This window comes from Lacerta agilis, chromosome 2 (assembly GCF_009819535.1).
Source record: "Lacerta agilis isolate rLacAgi1 chromosome 2, rLacAgi1.pri, whole genome shotgun sequence".
NCBI lineage: Eukaryota > Metazoa > Chordata > Lepidosauria > Squamata > Lacertidae > Lacerta > Lacerta agilis.
In genome coordinates, this window is record NC_046313.1 from 14,677,341 (window position 1) to 14,695,695 (window position 18,355).

At 41.5% G+C, this 18,355-nt stretch overlaps 2 protein-coding genes across 3 annotated transcripts; both read right to left on the reverse strand.

The window, feature by feature from the left end:
* Positions 1-1,635: 1,635 nt before the first annotated feature.
* LOC117040741 (methyltransferase-like protein 7A) lies at positions 1,636-12,155 on the reverse strand. 2 transcript variants are annotated; one of them, XM_033138712.1, is made up of 3 exons: positions 12,039-12,155; positions 10,721-10,947; positions 1,636-1,901 (listed from the first exon to the last, which is right to left on the reverse strand). In XM_033138712.1, exons 1-3 carry the CDS (start codon positions 12,061-12,063, stop codon positions 1,665-1,667), a joined length of 489 nt encoding a protein of 162 aa, XP_032994603.1. In that variant the 5' UTR covers positions 12,064-12,155; the 3' UTR covers positions 1,636-1,664. The 2 variants fall into 2 exon arrangements, with proteins under 2 accessions (XP_032994603.1, XP_032994602.1); XM_033138711.1 differs by lacking the exon at positions 12,039-12,155 and having other exon boundaries at positions 10,721-11,351.
* A 510-nt stretch (positions 12,156-12,665) lies between these two features.
* Positions 12,666-18,154, reverse strand: LOC117040742 (methyltransferase-like protein 7A). The gene is made up of 2 exons (XM_033138713.1): positions 17,567-18,154; positions 12,666-12,931 (listed from the first exon to the last, which is right to left on the reverse strand). Exons 1-2 carry the CDS (start codon positions 18,068-18,070, stop codon positions 12,695-12,697), a joined length of 741 nt encoding a protein of 246 aa, XP_032994604.1. The 5' UTR covers positions 18,071-18,154; the 3' UTR covers positions 12,666-12,694.
* Positions 18,155-18,355: the final 201 nt, after the last annotated feature.

Genomic DNA, 18,355 nt, shown 5'->3' on the forward strand with positions numbered 1-18,355 from the left:
AACCAGAAAATAACATTTTTAACTGTATATTATTTTTCCTTCTTTTAATAATTTCAATGGGGGGGGGTGACAAAAAATTCTTTGCCCCCGGGTACCAAATTCCCTTGCTACGCCCCTGCCCATGCCTCCTTTTTTGCAACCCCACTTTGGCACGGCATCCTTTTCACTTCCACCCCTTTTTCCTCCTTTATTTTTTTCATAATGCCCTTGCACCATCCTCATTTCCGTTGCTCCTCAACCATCCTGTTCTGCAGATAGTTACTGTATTCTTAAGAGGAATGGAACCTTAGCAGCAAATCTGCCAGTTTGTTCAGTTAGAGAAGACTGTGCGGACAAGGGAGAGCCTCTCATGCCCCCTTCCTTTCCTGGCTGCTCCACAACAGCCCTGCAGTGCTGCCAGTTGAGTCTTAAGTCTCCACCAGTTGCTGCCACCGCTGTCAGGGCACCCTCAGAACTCTCTGAGTTCCATGACATAAGTTACACCAGCAAGCCTGAACTGTATGAGAGACAGGATGATGAGAGGGAAGATGGGGCTTCAGAAGGAGAAGGGGAGACTGAAGCGAACAGGGATATCCAGCACACGCTGGGGGGGGGGGGTACAGGGCTGGGAAGAAACGCAAGAAGGGGAGATGCAGGAAAGGGAGCAGACAGATTCACGGGCATTGCAAGGGTTAAACTCTGAGTCGGAGAAGCAAAGACCGGAATCTCCATGACCACGTTGTATCGGAAGACTGCGGGAATGTTAGAGAAGTGTCGTAAAGGCCCCTGGCCTTCTGTGCTTTAGAAGGAAGCGGAAATCAGAGCGGGCAACTAGCAGCAGTGATGATGATTGAAATTACGCAGGCTCTCGCCTTTTGTGTAAGTAGCAATAAACAAGGACTATAAAAATGTCAGAGTGTCACGGCTTCTATGTGTGGAGAGATTAATCACACGTTCCTAACAAATGCCACCCAGTAAGGGGAGTGGGTGGCACTGTGATCTAAACCACTGAGCCTCTTGGGCTTGCCAATCAGAAGGTCGGTGGTTCCCATCCCCGCTACGGGGTGAGCTCCCGTTGTTCGGTCCCACCTCCTGCCAACCTAGCAGTTTGAAAGCACACAAAAACAAGTAGATAAATAGGTACCTACTGCAGGAAATTAAATGGTGTTTCTGTGCGCTCTGATTTCCATCACGGTGTCCGTTAGAAGCGGTTTAGTCATGCTGGCCACATGAGCATAGCTGTTAACTTTCAGATTTGAAAATAAGGGAAAATAAGGGATCAGCAGCCTCACCTATGACAGTCACGTGGCAGTGGTGGGCGGAACCAGAAGCAAAAGTGGGTGGAGCAGCTAGAACGCGGCATCCGCGCTCTTCCTTAGATCAAGCTGCTTTGGACCTCAGCCGCGCTGCCGCCTCCGGGTCGCTATGTGTTATCACAACGTTCACATCTGCATGGGAGCAGCTGGATTGTGGAAAGTGAAGGTAGCTGGACAGTCTGTCAAGTGGAAATAAAAAATGGATTGACAATAACATACATGTGTGTGTGTCCAATTACAGATTGCGCAAAAGGTTCACGGGCCATGGGTGACATAGTGATGGGCTGTCCTATAATTCTCATGATTAGGTCCTACACCCCATCCCTGAGACACCTGCATGGAGATCTTGTTCAGTAATTTATTTCCATGCTACTTTACAGCATAACCTATGATATGCGGCTTATTAGGTTGCCATTTTAAAGGGGCATGTATGTGCCACAGCTTCAGCTCTGAGAAGCCAGCTTTTTCTAGGTCCTTCCAGGTTTCTCTGGTCAAGTGGCACCCATCAAACAGACGTTTCCAAGTTGGATTATAGATCTGCTGCCAGAAGAGATTCCAGCTGGAAGGAGCACCTGCAACGTGTTCTAGGAAGTAGAAAGCACCACCCTGGAGAAACAGAAATGGATGCATATAAATTACTTTCTATTCTCCTTTGGATTTCCTCAGATATTTCTTTGCACAATCCGCGCTAATGGTATCAGAGTGCTGTTAACTTTTCATGGCAACAGCCACTGTCCCCCTGAATTCTGTCATGGATTCGGATGATGATATGGGCGCAGCTACATTACAAACACATGGTTCTACAGAAGCTTTAAACTGTAACACAGCCCTCCAGAAAAATCAGAGGAAAATGTTACTCTTTCTGCTTGCTTTAAAGTTCAAGCAAACCAAGGGAGAAACACCACGGACAGAATAATTGCCACACACTGGACGAACAAGGATCTAGATTGAGTGCCTCACTTAATAGTTCAATAAATCATTTAATGTGTCAACACAAATGGAAGTTATTAATATTTGAAATTGAAATTAGTAAGATTTTGGAACGCAGAAATAAAGAAAATCATCAAACCATCAATTCTAGCATGTGGAGGACCACCTTATCTAAATTATTTACTGTCATTGGGTATTTGAACGATTGGTATTAGTAATGTTATCATGAGGCTATTATTGGACTGCAATTGAAAACTAATAAAAATTATTATATATAAAAAAGTTCAACCAAACCAGATGTGACAGGCCAGTCCTGTCTTTACTTTCTGCACAATTCACATATAAATTCTCTTTGTGTGCGCGCGCCTTTTTTTCACATGAAATGGAGCATAAGGGTGAGCACAGTAAAATCTTGCCCCTTTCCTACCTCATCTCAAAAGTTTACAATTTCTTTTCTGCCAACCCAACCCTGATACTGGGTAAGATGGGGAGAAAATTGCTTAAAGCAATGAAGTTAAGTGGGGCAGTGCCAGCTCCCTTTACCCACATGATTGGTGTTTTATAAAAAATAGACAAAGAATAAAACATGTCAGAAGAACAGATGCCTCTGGGAAACCCACAAGTATATCCTGCATGCAACAATACTGTCTCCACCTGCAGAGCTTAGCATTCTGCCTCTGACAGTGGCATTAGAACATTTAACATCAATAATAATTTATATTTTATCCTTGCTGGTTTATGATTAAATTTAGTAAGCTCTTTTTTTCATTGCTTGAAATGTACAGACCCTGTTCCTAAAATTGGTAACATTTGATGTAAGAATAACATTTTAGGGAGGATATTCATTTTAATGGCTGCAATTTTCCCTAATAAAGATAATTTTACTCTATTCCAAAACTCCAATTCTTTTTTAATTTCATTCCAGGTTTTTGTATAATTATGCTTAAATAGATTATTTGTATTGTTGGTGATCCAAATGCCTAGATATTTTGTTTTATGCACTACTTTCAACCACACCTCCCTCTGTGATTGGTCAATTTCTTCCCCAGATATATTTTTGGTTAGCATATTAGTTTTATTCATATTTAGATCAAATCCCGCCAATTCCCCAAATTCTGTAATTCTTTCCAAGTCTTGGGGTATACTTTCAAATGGTTTTTCCACTGTGATTATAACACCGTCCGCAAACACTTTAGTTTTATGGATACTTTTGCCAATCCTAATTCCCTTAATTTTTTCATCATTTCTTATATTTTCCAATAAGAATTCAAAAATCAAGATAAATATTAGCGGGGGAAGGGGACACCCCTGTCTGGTACCCCTATGTCAAATGCTTTTTCCGCATCAAGGAATAAAAATGCCGCTCTTTTATCAAATTTGCCATTCAAATATTCTAATAAATCTATCACATTCCTCAAAATGTTATGGATATATCTATTTGGTAAAAAGCCTGATTGATCCTTATTTATTAATTTCTTCATAATTCTTTTCAACCGATTGGCTATAATTTCTGTGAATAGTTTATAATCACTATTTAACATGGAGATTGGCCTAAAATTTTTAACTTGATTATTATCTACACCCTGTTTTGGAATAATGGAAATATATGCCTCTTCCCAAGATTTTGGTATCTTCCCTTCCTCACAATTTTTTTTCATTAATAACTTCAAAGGTTCTACTAGTATTTTAACATTTTTTTGTAATATATGGCTGGCAGTCCATCAGTTCCAGGGAATTTTCCTACTTTGGCTCTTTTAATTGCTCCTTGTACCTCCGACAATGAAATTGGTTCATTTAAGAATTTTACATTTTCCTCATCTATTTTAGGCAATCTTGTCTTTTTAAAATAATTTTCTCTATCCAAATGGCTGGGATTTTCAGATTTATATAATTCTGTGTAAAATTTAACAAAGGAATCTGAAATTTCTTTGGGGTGTCCTATCACTTTACCATCCTCTATTAGTTTATCAATTGTTCTTTCTTTTTTTGTTTTTCTAATTGCCAAGCAAGTTATCTCCCGGCTTTATTTGAATATTCAAAGCTTTTTTGATGCAACTATCTTATTTTATTTTCAATTTCATTATCTAGAATCTTAGAAATTTGATTTTGCAATAATTTAATATTTCCCTTTAATTCCTCTTTCCTTTGAGTTTTAACTTTTCCTAATTCCATTTCAGATTTCTTTATTTCTTTTAAAAGATTTTCTAATTTCTTTTCCTTCTCTTTCCTTTGCCAAATGCTCTGGCCTATGAAGAACCCCCTAATTACAGCTTTCCCTGCATCCCAAACTGTATTTATATTTATTTCTTGGTTTAAATTTCCTTCTAGATAATCTTTCAATACAAATTCTGCTTTATTAATTATGTTCTCATCCTCTAATAATGTCTCATTTAGCTTCCATCTTTTTACTCCCTTTCTTTTTCCAATTATTTCCATAATGACTGGATTATGACTGGAGATACTTCTTGGTAATATTTCTAATTTTTTTGCACCTCAATAATAAATCTTTAGTTGTCCATATTGAATCCAATCTACTTTCCGAATCATTTGCATGGGAATAAAATGTAAATTGCTTTTGGGAGGGATGTCTACATCTCCAGACATCATGTAAGTCTCATTTATCTGCCAATTGAAAAAAAGACTTTGGGAGTCTTCCATCATTATTTCCATTAATCTTACTCATTTTATCCATTTCTATTCATACAACTCCATTTAGGTCCCCCATTAAGATGATTTTTTGATCATAAAAACCCAATAAGATATTTTCTAATTTTTGGTAGAATTCTGCCTTTTTTCATTAGGAGCATATATTCCTACTATTATGATTTTCTCCAATTTCTCTTGAATTTTAACAATTATAATTCTACCTTCTTTATCTTTGAAGATTTGCTCCAGCTTTAATTTAGGGTTGACATACATCACCACCCCTCTTTTTTAATGACATCTGAGGAAATAAATTATTTCCCTAGTTTTTTATTCACCAGTAATCTACAATGGTTTCTTGTAATGGGAGTCTCTTGAAGACATATTATATCTAATTATTTCTTACATAATAAATGTTCTACTTTATTTCTCTTAGCCTTATTATTTAACCCATTAACGTTCCAAGTGGTAATTCTTAATTCCATTTAGATTCAATCTTGTTTATTTTATTTCTCCTTGTTTATCGATAAGTAAGAAATTCACAAAAAAGCAAAAAGAAAAAGACCAAATAGGTAATACAAAAGAGAAAATCAAATTTCAGAATCAACAATATTACAAACAATTAAAATCACTTAATTCATATTTCAAGTAGTAGAGAGTAAATAAAATTCACAGGCTATCTTTCTGTTATATCCTTTTCTAATCGTTGTCACTATTTGATTCTTCTTTATCCCCTTTCTTTCCCAGAACATCCCCTCCCCCAAAAGGCTTTTCATATTTCCTCCAAAATTTCTTTATCTCAAATTCTGAGGTTAATTTCTTCCTACTCTGTTTGTAGGTGAAAGAGATCCCTTCTGGGAACTCCCACTTGTAGTAGATGTTGTTTCTCCCAAGAGCATCTGCTAGGAGCTTATATTTGGACCTTTTCCTCAGGAGTCATGGAAGGACTTCTTTCATAATTATGATTTCTCTGTCCTCAATTCTCAACTTTTGTTTCTTTTTGTGTTGCATAATTTTATCTCAAAATTCTTTAATTTAAAAACACCAGACAGTCTCCAGGCCAGCTGCTTGCATGTGCTTGTCTGGATTACAGTTTAAATAGGAAGAGGAATAAGAATAATTTATTATTGACCAAGTACATTTTCCAACATACTTGGAATTTGTTTCGGCTACATTGCAATGTAAACATACAGACACTGTTCCTCTCACAATACAAAGAAGCAAAGAAACCCCACCCATAATTACCTCCCCTTCAGCTATACAACTATGAATTTAACAATGTAATGGCTCAAAGGAAAAAACTATTCTTGTGCCTGGCCGATTTCTTGTGCCTGGCCTCTAAATCTCAGACTCAAGTAATTTTGTCTTAGTTCCTGCATCGCCAGGGCATCCTAAGTGGCTTCTTAGGTTTCCTTCAACTTCAAGATATCATCCTTCACATTCTCTTGATTTTTTTTTTATATTCCTTGCAGTCTTCCACATTTTTCTTTGTTACATCCTCTTGTTTAATTATTCTAGTTTTCAAGGTCTGAGATCCTTGCTCCATCTCCTTACTCTTTTCTGACAGTTCTGTAAATTGTTTATTCAGGTCTACTATTGCTTTAGAATTTTGTTCAATCATTTTCAAATTTTGTTCAATCTTATTCCCCATTTTATCTAATTTTTCATTCAGAGTCCATTTTCTCTTTAATCTCTGCCTTCATCCCAAGTATCTTTTTTTTTTAGAAGAATTTATTGGCATTTTCATAACAAAGCATAAACCCACACCCACACCTACATATATAAAACAAATACAAACATAACCACGATTCTTCTTCTTGTTTACACGCATAAGAAAAAAAGTTCTAGTTCCGAATCTTGACGGTTGACTTCCCCTGCCTTCTCTCCTTCGGTTTTAAATCCATATTCTACTTTAATAACATCATCTCTCTAAAAATTAAATTCATTTAAAGAAGATTCTAATCTAAACAATCATCTTAATCCATAATAGTTAGTAACAAATCTTTAAATCTTAACAAATTATTCTTATATCAAATCTATACAAAGTTCTTCTATCCCTTAACTGCTGCTAATAACATAAGATTCAAAATATCCCTTTTCTTATTGAAAAATAAAATAAAACTTAATGTCTTAACCCTCCGATTTCAGATTACCATAACCAACCATTTATATTCTGCACTTAATACACTTCACCCTATTCCCCCTCTGTCCATTGTCCATTTCCATCTTTCACCGGAACCACTCCTCCAATTGTCCTCTTTTCTTGTGCGTCCACAGATCCAGACACAGTCCCCAACAGTCCTTGCATCGAGCATCAGGGTGCACTGTTCATCTTCTTTCAGCTTCTCCCATTCACTGCTACATTCTTCTTCTATTTGTAGATATCTTAATTCTTTGCCCTTCACTCCCGAGCTCTCACCTCGGGGGCTGGATATAACATTCTTCACCGTCCCAAGGCTGCCGCCGAAGGACGTTTCTTTTTCCGGGAGTCGCCAAGCCACCTCTCTCCATTCTTCAATCATCCCCTTCAGCTCTTTGCCAAGGCTCTCTTCCATGGTATCGAAAACTTGAAAGGTCTCCTCTGTGGGAAGTAGATTTTTCTTCATGTCCCCACTCAAAACCTTCAATTTCTGATTAAGCAGTTCCAGTTTCAAAATAATAATCCTTTGTTCATCAGTTAGTCCAGAGTTCAAAGCAAGCTCAAAAACAAAGTCCAACATGGTGAGAACGGGGATAGGTGTCAAATATCAGTTTCTATTTCAGTGTTCTCCATTTTATGCCAGTAGTTTTCCACTTCAGCTCAAACTTTTCGCAGCCATTTTCCCTGAAATCAGGGCGCAAAGACCAAAACTTTAAAGAGGGATATTTTCCATCCTCTTCCTCCCCAAAGGGAGATCTGAATAGTCTCACTTATGAAAAAATCCAAACATTTTAACCATCTTAGTAGCAACAGTATCATAAACCGTTATTTTCTTGCCGCCGAAGGGAGGGAGGCAGACTTCCTTTCCCTAATACCTCCCGGATCGTTAAATCGTTAAGTCCACAACCTTAATCCAATCAAGTACTCACGACCACCGGGCTTCGTTTCCTTTCATCCTCTACAGGGAGAACGTCGTCGCTCGTCACGGCCAGTACTCGCCGCTTTTCCGCCCGGTTGGGGCATATCCCCAATGGCCCAGCTCCGCGCTCCCTTCACCCCCACTCCCCCTTTACAGGGGGAACAAGGGAAGGGTACGGAGCCTAGCGGGCCCGCCGGGGAGCCCAAGGCGCGGGACGCTCTTCCCGTGCCTCACCGGAGCCCCGCTTAGCGGTAGCGGGGCTCCAACCCCCGGGCTGGACTGGGTCGCCTCGCTGCCGAGGCAACCCACGACCGCCCGTGATGGCGACCTCGCCGGAAGTCCCCATCCCAAGTATCAACTCTTTATTATCACTTGCCTCTGCCTCCAGATTTGATGGGCGTCTCTGGGAACATGTTGGTGTAGAATTTGTTTGACCTTTAAACTTCTTGTTCCCCATTGCTGCCATTTGAGAATTAATTTTTAACAGTTTTATAAAGTCCTTTTGTCTCAAGCTCCTTATCCTTGAGATATAGCAGCTAGTTGAGATAAAGCAGCTAATGGGGGGGGGAGTTTGACATCCCTTTAAAGAGGCATCATATGGCTTCTTACTACCTCCTCTGTTAATCTGTGATGGTTGCTTAAAGGGCCCTGTGATTTCTATGTCGCAGTTCTCAATTCCTTATTTCTTGTTACTCCACTAGGTGTCGCTGTGTCTCTTTACTCCTTCCCCGCTTAGTTCTTTCTTGTCCAATTTCCTTAGTCTTTCCTTCCTGCTTCTTGTACCACAGCCTTTCCGGCATGCAGTGAGTCAGCAATCTCTCACTGCCATTTTCCGCTACTAATTAATATATTTTATTTCCTTCTTCCTTATCTAATTTTCCGTTACTTCTTGCCAATCGCTCTAATCTCTTTCGCTTCTGCCTTCCTTGTAACTTCCGTCAAACCTTCTCTCGCTTACATTAACCCTCCTTTCTTTGTCCTTCCACCGTCCTCTCTTTCAGCCCGCTTTCAGCCCGTCTTGTCTTCTCTCCGTTCCCAATTCACTCTCTGTTTCTCTACTTCTCTGTTTCTCCTTTTTATGCAACTCTCATTAAAATTTTGGTCTTTCCCTTAAATTAATTCTGTTTCTTGTACGTCACAAGCTTCTGCCTTGTTGGTCTGGGGCACCCCCCTTTCCCCTTTGTACTCATTCCGTCTCACAGCGTTTTGCCATCTGTTGCTCAGACGTTCTCCGCCTTGTCCTTTCCCCGCAAATGCAGGTACCTCCAGACGATGTGCTGTTGGGTGGGGGGCTCCGGTCCCTTGGATCCTTAGATCTTTGGATCCCTGTCTTCCACTTGCTTCCTGCACTACTTCTTTTAGCAGATGCTGCTCCTCCGAGATTACTGACAAGTTCCTTTCATGTTACAACTATTGCCGATATCTCTAAATTTTCCACGTAGAAAGCAGAAGCTCTGGTACATTAAAAGTTTAGAGTTCAAAGCTTAGCTTCGCTCCAGGTTTTCGTACTGTTTTTGAGTTATCAGCCGCTAAGCTGCGCCCCATCTTGAGGCATCTCATAGAGGGTGGATTTCAAAGCGCTTGGGCTCTTTTCTTCTCTCTTTGATATTAAACCTTTTCGCTGTTCCTCAGCCCCTTCTTGCAGCACCGCTTTCTCCTTCGAACTCAGAAATTTCCCTTCTTGAGTCTGGGATACACGCTGCCTTCGGTACCCTCTTTTTTCCCTTCTATGATTGAACCAACCCGAGATCACCACTCTGTCGATTCACGACTCGGCTTCAGCAGCTGCTAACCCAAAAGTCCCTATCCCTTTTCCTGGCTCATCAAATGAACCATCCGATGACCAAGAAGAGGGCAATTTACATCCCCATCAGGCCACTGGGCTTGAAGGAGATGTTTAAATAACTTCATCCATCCTAGTACCATGGCAGATATTTAACTAAATACAGTGGTACCTTGGGTTAAGAACTTAATTCGTTCTGGAGGTCCGTTATTGACCTGAAACTGTTCTTAACCTGAAGCACCACTAATGGGGCCTCCCTCTGCCGCTAGACGAAAAAGTCTATGGGGCTGCCTCGGAAGACGATTTTTTTCTGTCTTTTTTTTTTGTCTAGCGAAAGCGCGGCTCTCATTGCCGCTTCGCTAGACAAAAAATGCGCTAGACGAAAAAATTCGTAGAACGAATTATTTTCGTCTAGCGGGGCACCACTGTATAAAAAACACGATAAAAGATCAAACATTAAAAGCTTCCCTAAACAGGGCTGCCTTCAGATGTCTTCTAAAAGTTTATTTCCTTGACATCTGATGGCAGGGTGTTCCACAGGGCGGACACCACTACTGAGAAGGCCCTCTGCCTGGTTCCCTGTAATCTCACTTCTCACAGTGAGGGAGCCGCCAGAAGGCCCTCAGAGCTGGATCTCAGTGTGTGGGCTGAACGATGGGAGTGGAGAGGCTGCTTCAGGTATAGTGGGCCTTCCTGCCCAACTATCTTATCAGTTTCAACATCAGAAACAAGCACGTTAAAAAATTCACTTTGGTCTTTCACAAGTGCAGAACAACACCAGAAAATAATAAGAGGCATGTCTAGATATGTCAAAGGTTCCCTCAATAACACAGTGTGTGGGATTGTTTCTTCCTAACTGTAGTTAGGGAGAAAAGCAAGGGAGTGATCCCAACATTTGCAACTTATGAGAATGTAAATAGCTCAGATGAAGAATTGACTAACACCTGAGAATACAGTGTGCCACTGCAGTTACTGCATTGTCCTTGTTCTTCCCATGGTGAGCTACTTACCGGTCTCAGCACCCGTAGAACTTCTTTCATAACTTGCTCCGGGTTCTTCACAGAGCATAGCACCAGCGTTGAAACCACCACATCCACTGATGCAGCTGGTACCTGGTGCAGGTCCTCAGCTGGAGCCACCAAACAGCGTTCCACCTGCACATGTGGATTTTCAGCCAGGCTCTTGTCAAGAAACTTCTGGAAGTTGGGGTTCACATCAGTGCATATGATTTTGCATCCTGTGGGGTAGAACTGAAAGTTGGTGCCGGGTCCTGTGCCAATCTCTAAAAGTGTGAGGGCCCCCGTGGGACTGGCAAAGTCCTTCAGGTTGCTGAACATTTCCTTTTTCTTGCCAGACATCTGCTTATTATAAATTAAGCTCCCCCCAAACATGATGTAGGGGAATAACGTCTTGCAAAGGGGTTCCCAGATACCCAGGTACCACAGCAAGTAAGCAGGGAGGCATAACATCTGGACACCTAACCTGAGCACGACAACTAGGCATGTTACTTCCATGTTAGCAAGAGGGCAGAAAACAACAAAGCCAGAGGAGAAGATAAAGTTGCAGAGTCTCGAGAGTGAGACTTGTTTTTATCTGCAGCTTCCAGTCCTAAATAACCAGCCAGTTAAAATGAAGCTACCAAGTTCCAGGAATAGCTTGATATATGCTAAAGGTACGGCTGCCAGAGCCCTTTGCAGTGATTACACTGGCAGAGAGATCTCAAAGGGTGGAGAGGAATATTGTTCATACACTAAACTCACTCACACACACTCACCAATAACCTTGTGTGTGCACGCACTTGTAATCTTGCCCCTGTTAGAGGGAACTTAAAAACTGTATTTGCTGTCTTTAAGAGGGAAATGATCTCATTTTGAGGGTATTCTAACACTTTATTGCAGCAGTGTACACCATGGTCCTAAGTGCCGGATTTACGTATAAGCTAAACAAGATATAGCTTAGGGACCCACTCTCTTGGGGGCCCCAAAATTTTTGGAAGGAAAAAAAAACTGGATGTACATTTCCAAAATAAAAGATAAAAAACAAATAAAATAAAACATACCGGTACATACATACAGCAACAGTGTTTTGTGTTGTATAGGCTCCTATTTTGTTATGTGTAAATGGCTTTAGATACCTTTCGGTCCATAAATTATCATATGGCATATATTCAACACAAAAAGCAAACCTAAATCTAAACCAATGCGAATGTTGGTTTAATTTTTTTACAAATTTTCCTAAATGTAAGGGGAAACCTTTTTTACATGGCAAAACTCTTTCACACCAAAACTGTTAGCACGCCTGTGCCTGTGAGCACCACTCTGTCAATACCTGCGATCCAAAACCTCTCAATCATCTTCCAAATTCTGTTTAAGGTAATCGACAATGGTGTGGTGTAGTAGTTAAGAGCGGTGGATTTGTAATCTGGTGAACCGGATTCTCTTCCCCGCTCTTCCACATGCAGCTGCTGGGTGACCTTGGGTTACTCACACTCCTCTGAAGTCTCTCAGCCTCACTCACCTCACAGAGTGTTTGTTGTGGAGGAGGAAGGGAAAGGAGACAGTTAGCCGCTTGGAGACTCCTTAAGGGGAGTGAAAGGCGGCATATCAAGTCCAAACTCTTCTTCTTCTGATATCCCAGCCTCTATGGGGATCAGATGCTTCCAGGGAAAATAGACATGGTAGTTCATGCATCCTCACATGGAAGTGAATGAGGCAAGACCAAGCTCTGTGTTATCACAACATTCACATTTGCATGGGAGCAGCTGGATTGTGGAAAGTAAAGGTAGCTGGACAGTCTGTCACGTGGAAATAAAAAATGGATTGACAATAACATACATGTGTGTGCGTCCGATTACAGATAGCACAAGAGGTTCACAGGCCATAGGTGACATAGTGATGGGCTGGCCTATAATTCTCACGATTAGGTTCTACAACCCAACCCAGAGACACCTGCATCGAGATCTTGTTCAGTAATTTATTTCCAAGTTACTTTACAGCATAACCTATGATATGCGGCTTAGTAGGGTGCCATTTTAAAGGGGCATGTATGTGCCGTAGCTTCAGCTCTGAGAATCCAGCTTTTTCCAGGTCGTTCCAGGTTTCTCTGGCCAAGTGGCACCCGTCAAACAGACATCTCCAAGTTGGATCATAGATCTGCTGCCAGAAGAGACTCCAGCTGGAAGGAGGACCTGCAACGTGTTCTAGGAAGTAGAAAGCACCACCCTGGAGAAACATAAATGGATGCATATAAGTTACTTTCTATTCTCCTTTGGATTTCCTCAGATATTTCTTTGCACAATCAGCACTAATGGTATCAGAGTGCTGTTAACTTTTCATGGCAACAGCCACTGTCCCACTGAATTCTGTCATGGATTCAGATGATGATATGGGCGAAGCTACATTACAAACACACATGGTTCTACAGCAGCTTTAAACTGTATCACAGTCCTCCAGAAAAATCAGAGGAAAATGTTACTCTAGATGTTGACTCTTTCCGCTTGCTTTACAGTTCAAGCAAACCAAGGAAGAAACACCACAGACAGAATAATTGCCACACACCGGAAGAACAAGGATATAGTTTGAGTGCCTCACTTGTAGTTTGATAAATCATTTAATGTGTCAACACAAATGGAAGTTATTCATATTTGAAATTGAAATTAATAAGATTTTAGAACGCAGAAATAAAATCATCAAACCATCAAATCTAGCATGCGGAGGGCCACTTTATCTAAATTTTATACTGTCATTCGGTATTTGAACGATTGGTATTAGCAATTGTATTATAAATTTTTATTGTAATAACGAGGCTATAATTGGATTGTAATAGAAAACTAATAAAAATTATTATATGTAAAAAAAAGTTCCACCAAACCAGATGTGACAGGCCAGCCCTGTATTTACTTTCTGCACAATTCACATATAAATTCTCTCTCTCTGTGTGTGCCTTTTTTCATATGAAATGGAGTGTAAGGGTGAGAAGAGTAAAATCCTGCCCCTTTCCTACCTCATCTGCAGGTTTGATCCCTGTATGGGATAGCTGCATATTCCTGCCTTGTAGGGAGTTCAACTAGATGATTGTCAGGCTCCCTTCTAGTTCTACAATTCTATGACTTCTCTGTCCATTTTCTCCATTCTGTGCACAATATTACACATCTCCATCATTTGTGTTTTCTCACAGCTGCTACAAGCTGGGTCAACATTTTCATCAAGCTATCTGCTATGGCTGCAAAGTCTCATCCCTGGTCACTTCCTGGTACCACCAATTCAGACTTCTTGACGTTATATGAGATTTTTTTAAATTTTTTTATCACCCCCAAATCACTTTACACTTGATTACTTTGAACTTCATTGGCCATTTTAATGCCCTTTCGCTGAGTTTGGAGCGGAAGTGCCAACTTGAATAAAGTATTGGGGGAGCCAGGTATGCCCCTCCCCATATAATCGATCACAAGATGTGGCACACAGACACACTCCATTTTAATGGCAATGCCTGTCCCCTTTGGGGGTTCCCGGCCCCCTCAAATATTTCATTAGTGGAGTCAATGGGAGCTCGCTTCCTAGGAGTTGCCCCCTATGGTTTGGAGAAATCCTTTTGGAGCTTTTCACAACGCTTTTTGCTTTAACAAACATGAAAAACTGGGTATCAATGTCAAACTTGACCCCAGTTCAGTCCTTGGACATGTTAATGAATAACAGGTTGAGTTTAAGGGCTTATTTCTCAAATAACTGATTGTGCAAAATGTAAATTCAAGTATACTGCGAAGTGTTATGTAAACTGCTCAAAATTCCAAAGTTTATTTATGTTGGGTGCTTTTAGGATTATGAACTGGGGTAACTAACTAACCATTTTGGCCCAAGGTTGCAGTCACGCTTAGCAAACACTTTGAGAGCTGCATGCCAATGCTGAGAAGGACCAAAACTTAGTATGGATCCATACAGGTCAGCTGAAAAGGGAGCTATCCCTTTTCCAGGCTCATCAAATGAATTATTTGATGACTGAGGAGAGGGCAATTTACATCCCCATCAGGCCACTGGGCTTGAAGGAGAGGTTTAAATAACTTCATCCACCCTAGCACCTACCATGGTAGATATTTAACTAAGCAGACCGATTGAAATTAATCACTGTGACTAAGAGAAGTTCATTGATTTTAATAGGTCTACTCTGCACTGAATGCTACTTTATTTTATCTTTTGTGTCACCTGTTCAAATTGGTGGTGTTGCGGGGAGAAAGATAATAACTGTTTGGGCTGGATCATGTCCCTAGGCTAAGAGTTTACCACTGCTGGTTTAAAATATATTGCTCTTGAGGAATTAGAATGACTCATAGTGGAATATATACCTATACAGTGGTGGCTCGGGTTACAAACACCTCAGGTTACAAACACTTTAGGTTACAGACTCCGCTAACCCAGAAGTAGTACCTCGGGTTAAGAACTATGCCCCAGGATGAGAACAGAAATCGCGCGCCGGCGGCGCAGCAGCAGCAGGAGGACCCATTAGCTAAAGTGGTACCTCAGCATAAGAACTGTTTCAGGTTATGAACGGACCACTGGAACGAATTAAGTTCGTAACCAGAGGTACCACTGTACAGTATATGGAAATGATATATATATATACTGAAAGCACTTTCATTCTTTCTTAAAAATCAGTTTTCCACAAATATATCATTTCCATCACTTGATAAAACTCTTCTTTGCAATCTAGAACATTTTGAAAACCAAAATTTACATTTTTTCAGCAACAGAAACTATAGCACTCATACACACAAAAAAACAAACCTAAAAGGGGTGGGGAAACAAAAAGATTTTGAAATGTTTGGAGGAAACGATTGGGGTTTGTTGAAATGCTGTTTCTCGCCGAACCAATTGACAGTTATCATCATATATGCTCAGAATTCAAATTCCTTTCCTTTCAGATCAGTTATGGTTTGCTGACTGAAAGTGAAAATCCTAATACCTGCCCCAATGAACTCTTACATCATCATCAGACCTTGCATCCCAGAGTGAATCAGAATATTCCATGAAGGATTTGTCCAGAGTTTGTTGTAAAGGAAAAAAGGGATGTAGCAATTTCAACACTCACAACTTTCTGTGTAACCCTAATCTGTGCTGCTGCGGGAGGTTTAGGATAAGGCAGTAATGACCCTAAGCCGGTAGATGAAGCATTAAAAAACTTCCCTGTACAGGGCTGCCTTCAGATGTCTTCCAAAACTTGTATACTTACTTATCCCTTTGATTCAGGGATTGCAGAACTCCATACCCTCCAACATTTCTCCAGTGAAAATGGGACATACTAAGGAAAAGCGGGATATTCCAGGATGGGGAAAAAAACCAGGACAACTTCTGTAAATAAGGGACTTTCCATGGAAAATAGGAGTGTTTGGGGAGCACTGTACAATTCTCTGGGCTTCCACATATTTCACAATGTTTTACAATGAGGTCAGTTTAAAAAAAAGAAGAAGTTCAGCCTTGGCTTTCCTCTTTCCATATCTGAGAAATGATAAGAGAAGTCTTAAGGGTAACATCAAATACTAACAGAAAATTAATTGACTATTTATTTCTGCGTTGGAACAGTCTGCACAGTGAAACCTCTCCAACTTCTTTTAAAACAACCTTGGTCGCAGATGCCCTTCTGTAGCTTGAATCCAGGCTGTTGCGAAAGGGGACCTGAAGTTAAGAATGTTCTCATGCACATTCTTGCACAATCCAATTGCTCTTTAGATCACCTCGTTTAAAAGTAGTTAAAATGTTACAGCTTTGTTCTGCTCATAGCATTCTTCTTTAAAACTATGGCTATCTGCTGCTGTCAAAAGCATTCAGGAGAATTATTATTATTATTATTATTATTATTATTATTATTATTATTATTATTATTATTATTTTATTTGTTCCCCAGCCATTATGGGCAGCTCCCAACAGAATATTAAAAACATGATAATACATCAAACATTAAAAACTTCCCTATACAGGGCTGCCTTCAGATGACTTCTAAATGTCAGAAAGTTGTTTGTTTCCTTGGCATCTGATGGGAGGACATTCCACAGGGAGGCCGCCACTACCGAGAAGGTCCTCTGCCTGGATCCCTTCTCTTTTCACAGTGAGGGAACTGCCAGAAGGCCCTCAGAGCTGGACCTCAGTGTGTGGGCTGAAAGATGGGGGATGGAGATGCTGCTTCAGGTATACTGGGCCTTCCTGCCCAATCATCTACCAGTTTCAACGTCAGAGACACAGTGTGGGATTGTTTCTTCCTAACTGTAGTTAGGAAGAAAAGCAAGGGAGTGATCCCAACATTTGTAACTTGTGAGAATGTAAATAGCTCAGATGTAGAATTGACTAACACATGAGAACACAGTGTGCCCCTGCAGTTACTGAATTGTCCTTGTTCTTCCCATGGCGTCAGTGGCATAGGAAGCCACTTGGGCACCCGGAGTGGAAAACCCGGGGGCAGCTGGAGGTGGGGTGTTGCTACATACCGCACATGCGCAGTATAGCTACGTACGGCACATTAGTCGCTACGTACGGCGCATTCATCGCTATGTAGTGATGCTGCGCATGCACGCTATGTAGCGGGTTGCCAGCGGTGCTGAAGCAGTGCCATCGGCAAACCATGAGCAAGCAACCCGCTGGCCCGCCCCTCGCCTCCGCCTGAGCCAGAAGAAGCAAAGTACCCGCCAAGCAGGTTTGCGAGCAAGCCGTCGGCGTGCACTTTTTACCGGGCGCCGGGGCTCAGCTTGGGCATCGTGGGGGGTGGGGTGGGGTGGCGGCATGCCGAGTGTCACCTCCTCCAGGGTGGCACTTGGTGCAGCCTGCCCCCAACACACCCCCTTGCTCCGCCCCTGCATGGCGTGAGCTACTTACCGGTCTCAGCACCCATAGAACTTCTTTCATAACTTGCTCCGATCTCTTCACAGAGCATAGCACCAGCGTTGAAACCACCACATACACCGATGCAGCTGGTACCTGGTGCAGGTCCTCAGCTGGAGCCACCAAACAGCGTTCCACCTGCACGTGTGGATTTTCAGCCAGGCTCTTGTCAAGAAACTTTTGGAAGTTGGGGTTCAGATCAGTGCATATGATTTTGCATCCTGCAGGGTAGAACTGAAAGTTGGAGCCGGTTCCTGCACCAATCTCCAACAGTGTGAGGGCCCCCGTGGGACCGGCAAAGTCCTTCAGGTTGCCAAACATTTCCTTTTTCTTGTCAGACATCTGCTTATTATAACTGATGGTCACCACAGCCATGACATAGGGGAATAATTTCTTGCAAAGGGGTTCCCAGATACCCAGGTACCATAGCAAGTAAGCAGGGAGGGCTAATATCTGGACGCATAACCTGAGCAGGACAACTAGGCATGTTGCTTCCATGTTAGAAAGAGGGCAGAAAACAGCAAAGCCGGAGGAGAAGAGAAAGTCAGTCGCAGAGTCTGGAGGGCGGGGCTTGTTTTTATCTGCAGCTTCCAGCCCTAAATAACCAGCCAGTTAAAATGAAGCCACCAAGTTCCAGGAATAGCTTGATATATGTTAAAGGTACAGCTGTCAAAGCCCTCGGCAGTGATTACACTGGCTGAGAGATCTCAAAGAGTGGAGAGGAATATTTTTCATAAACTAAACTCTCTCTCTCTTTCACACACACTCACCAATAACCTTGTG

What these genes read in the sequence shown, in the direction of transcription:
- LOC117040741 (XM_033138711.1), bottom strand. Translation starts at nt 11,224, where the DNA reads ATGGAAGTAACATGCCTAGTTGTCGTGCTCAGGTTAGGTGTCCAGATG. An exon ending in TTCTACGGGTGCTGAGACCG is followed by an intron (nt 1,902 to 10,720) that starts GTAAGTAGCTCA and finishes CTGTTTCTCCAG; the next exon opens with GGTGGTGCTTTCTACTTCCT.
- LOC117040742 (XM_033138713.1), bottom strand. Translation starts at nt 18,070, where the DNA reads ATGGAAGCAACATGCCTAGTTGTCCTGCTCAGGTTATGCGTCCAGATA. An exon ending in TTCTATGGGTGCTGAGACCG is followed by an intron (nt 12,932 to 17,566) that starts GTAAGTAGCTCA and finishes ATGTTTCTCCAG; the next exon opens with GGTGGTGCTTTCTACTTCCT.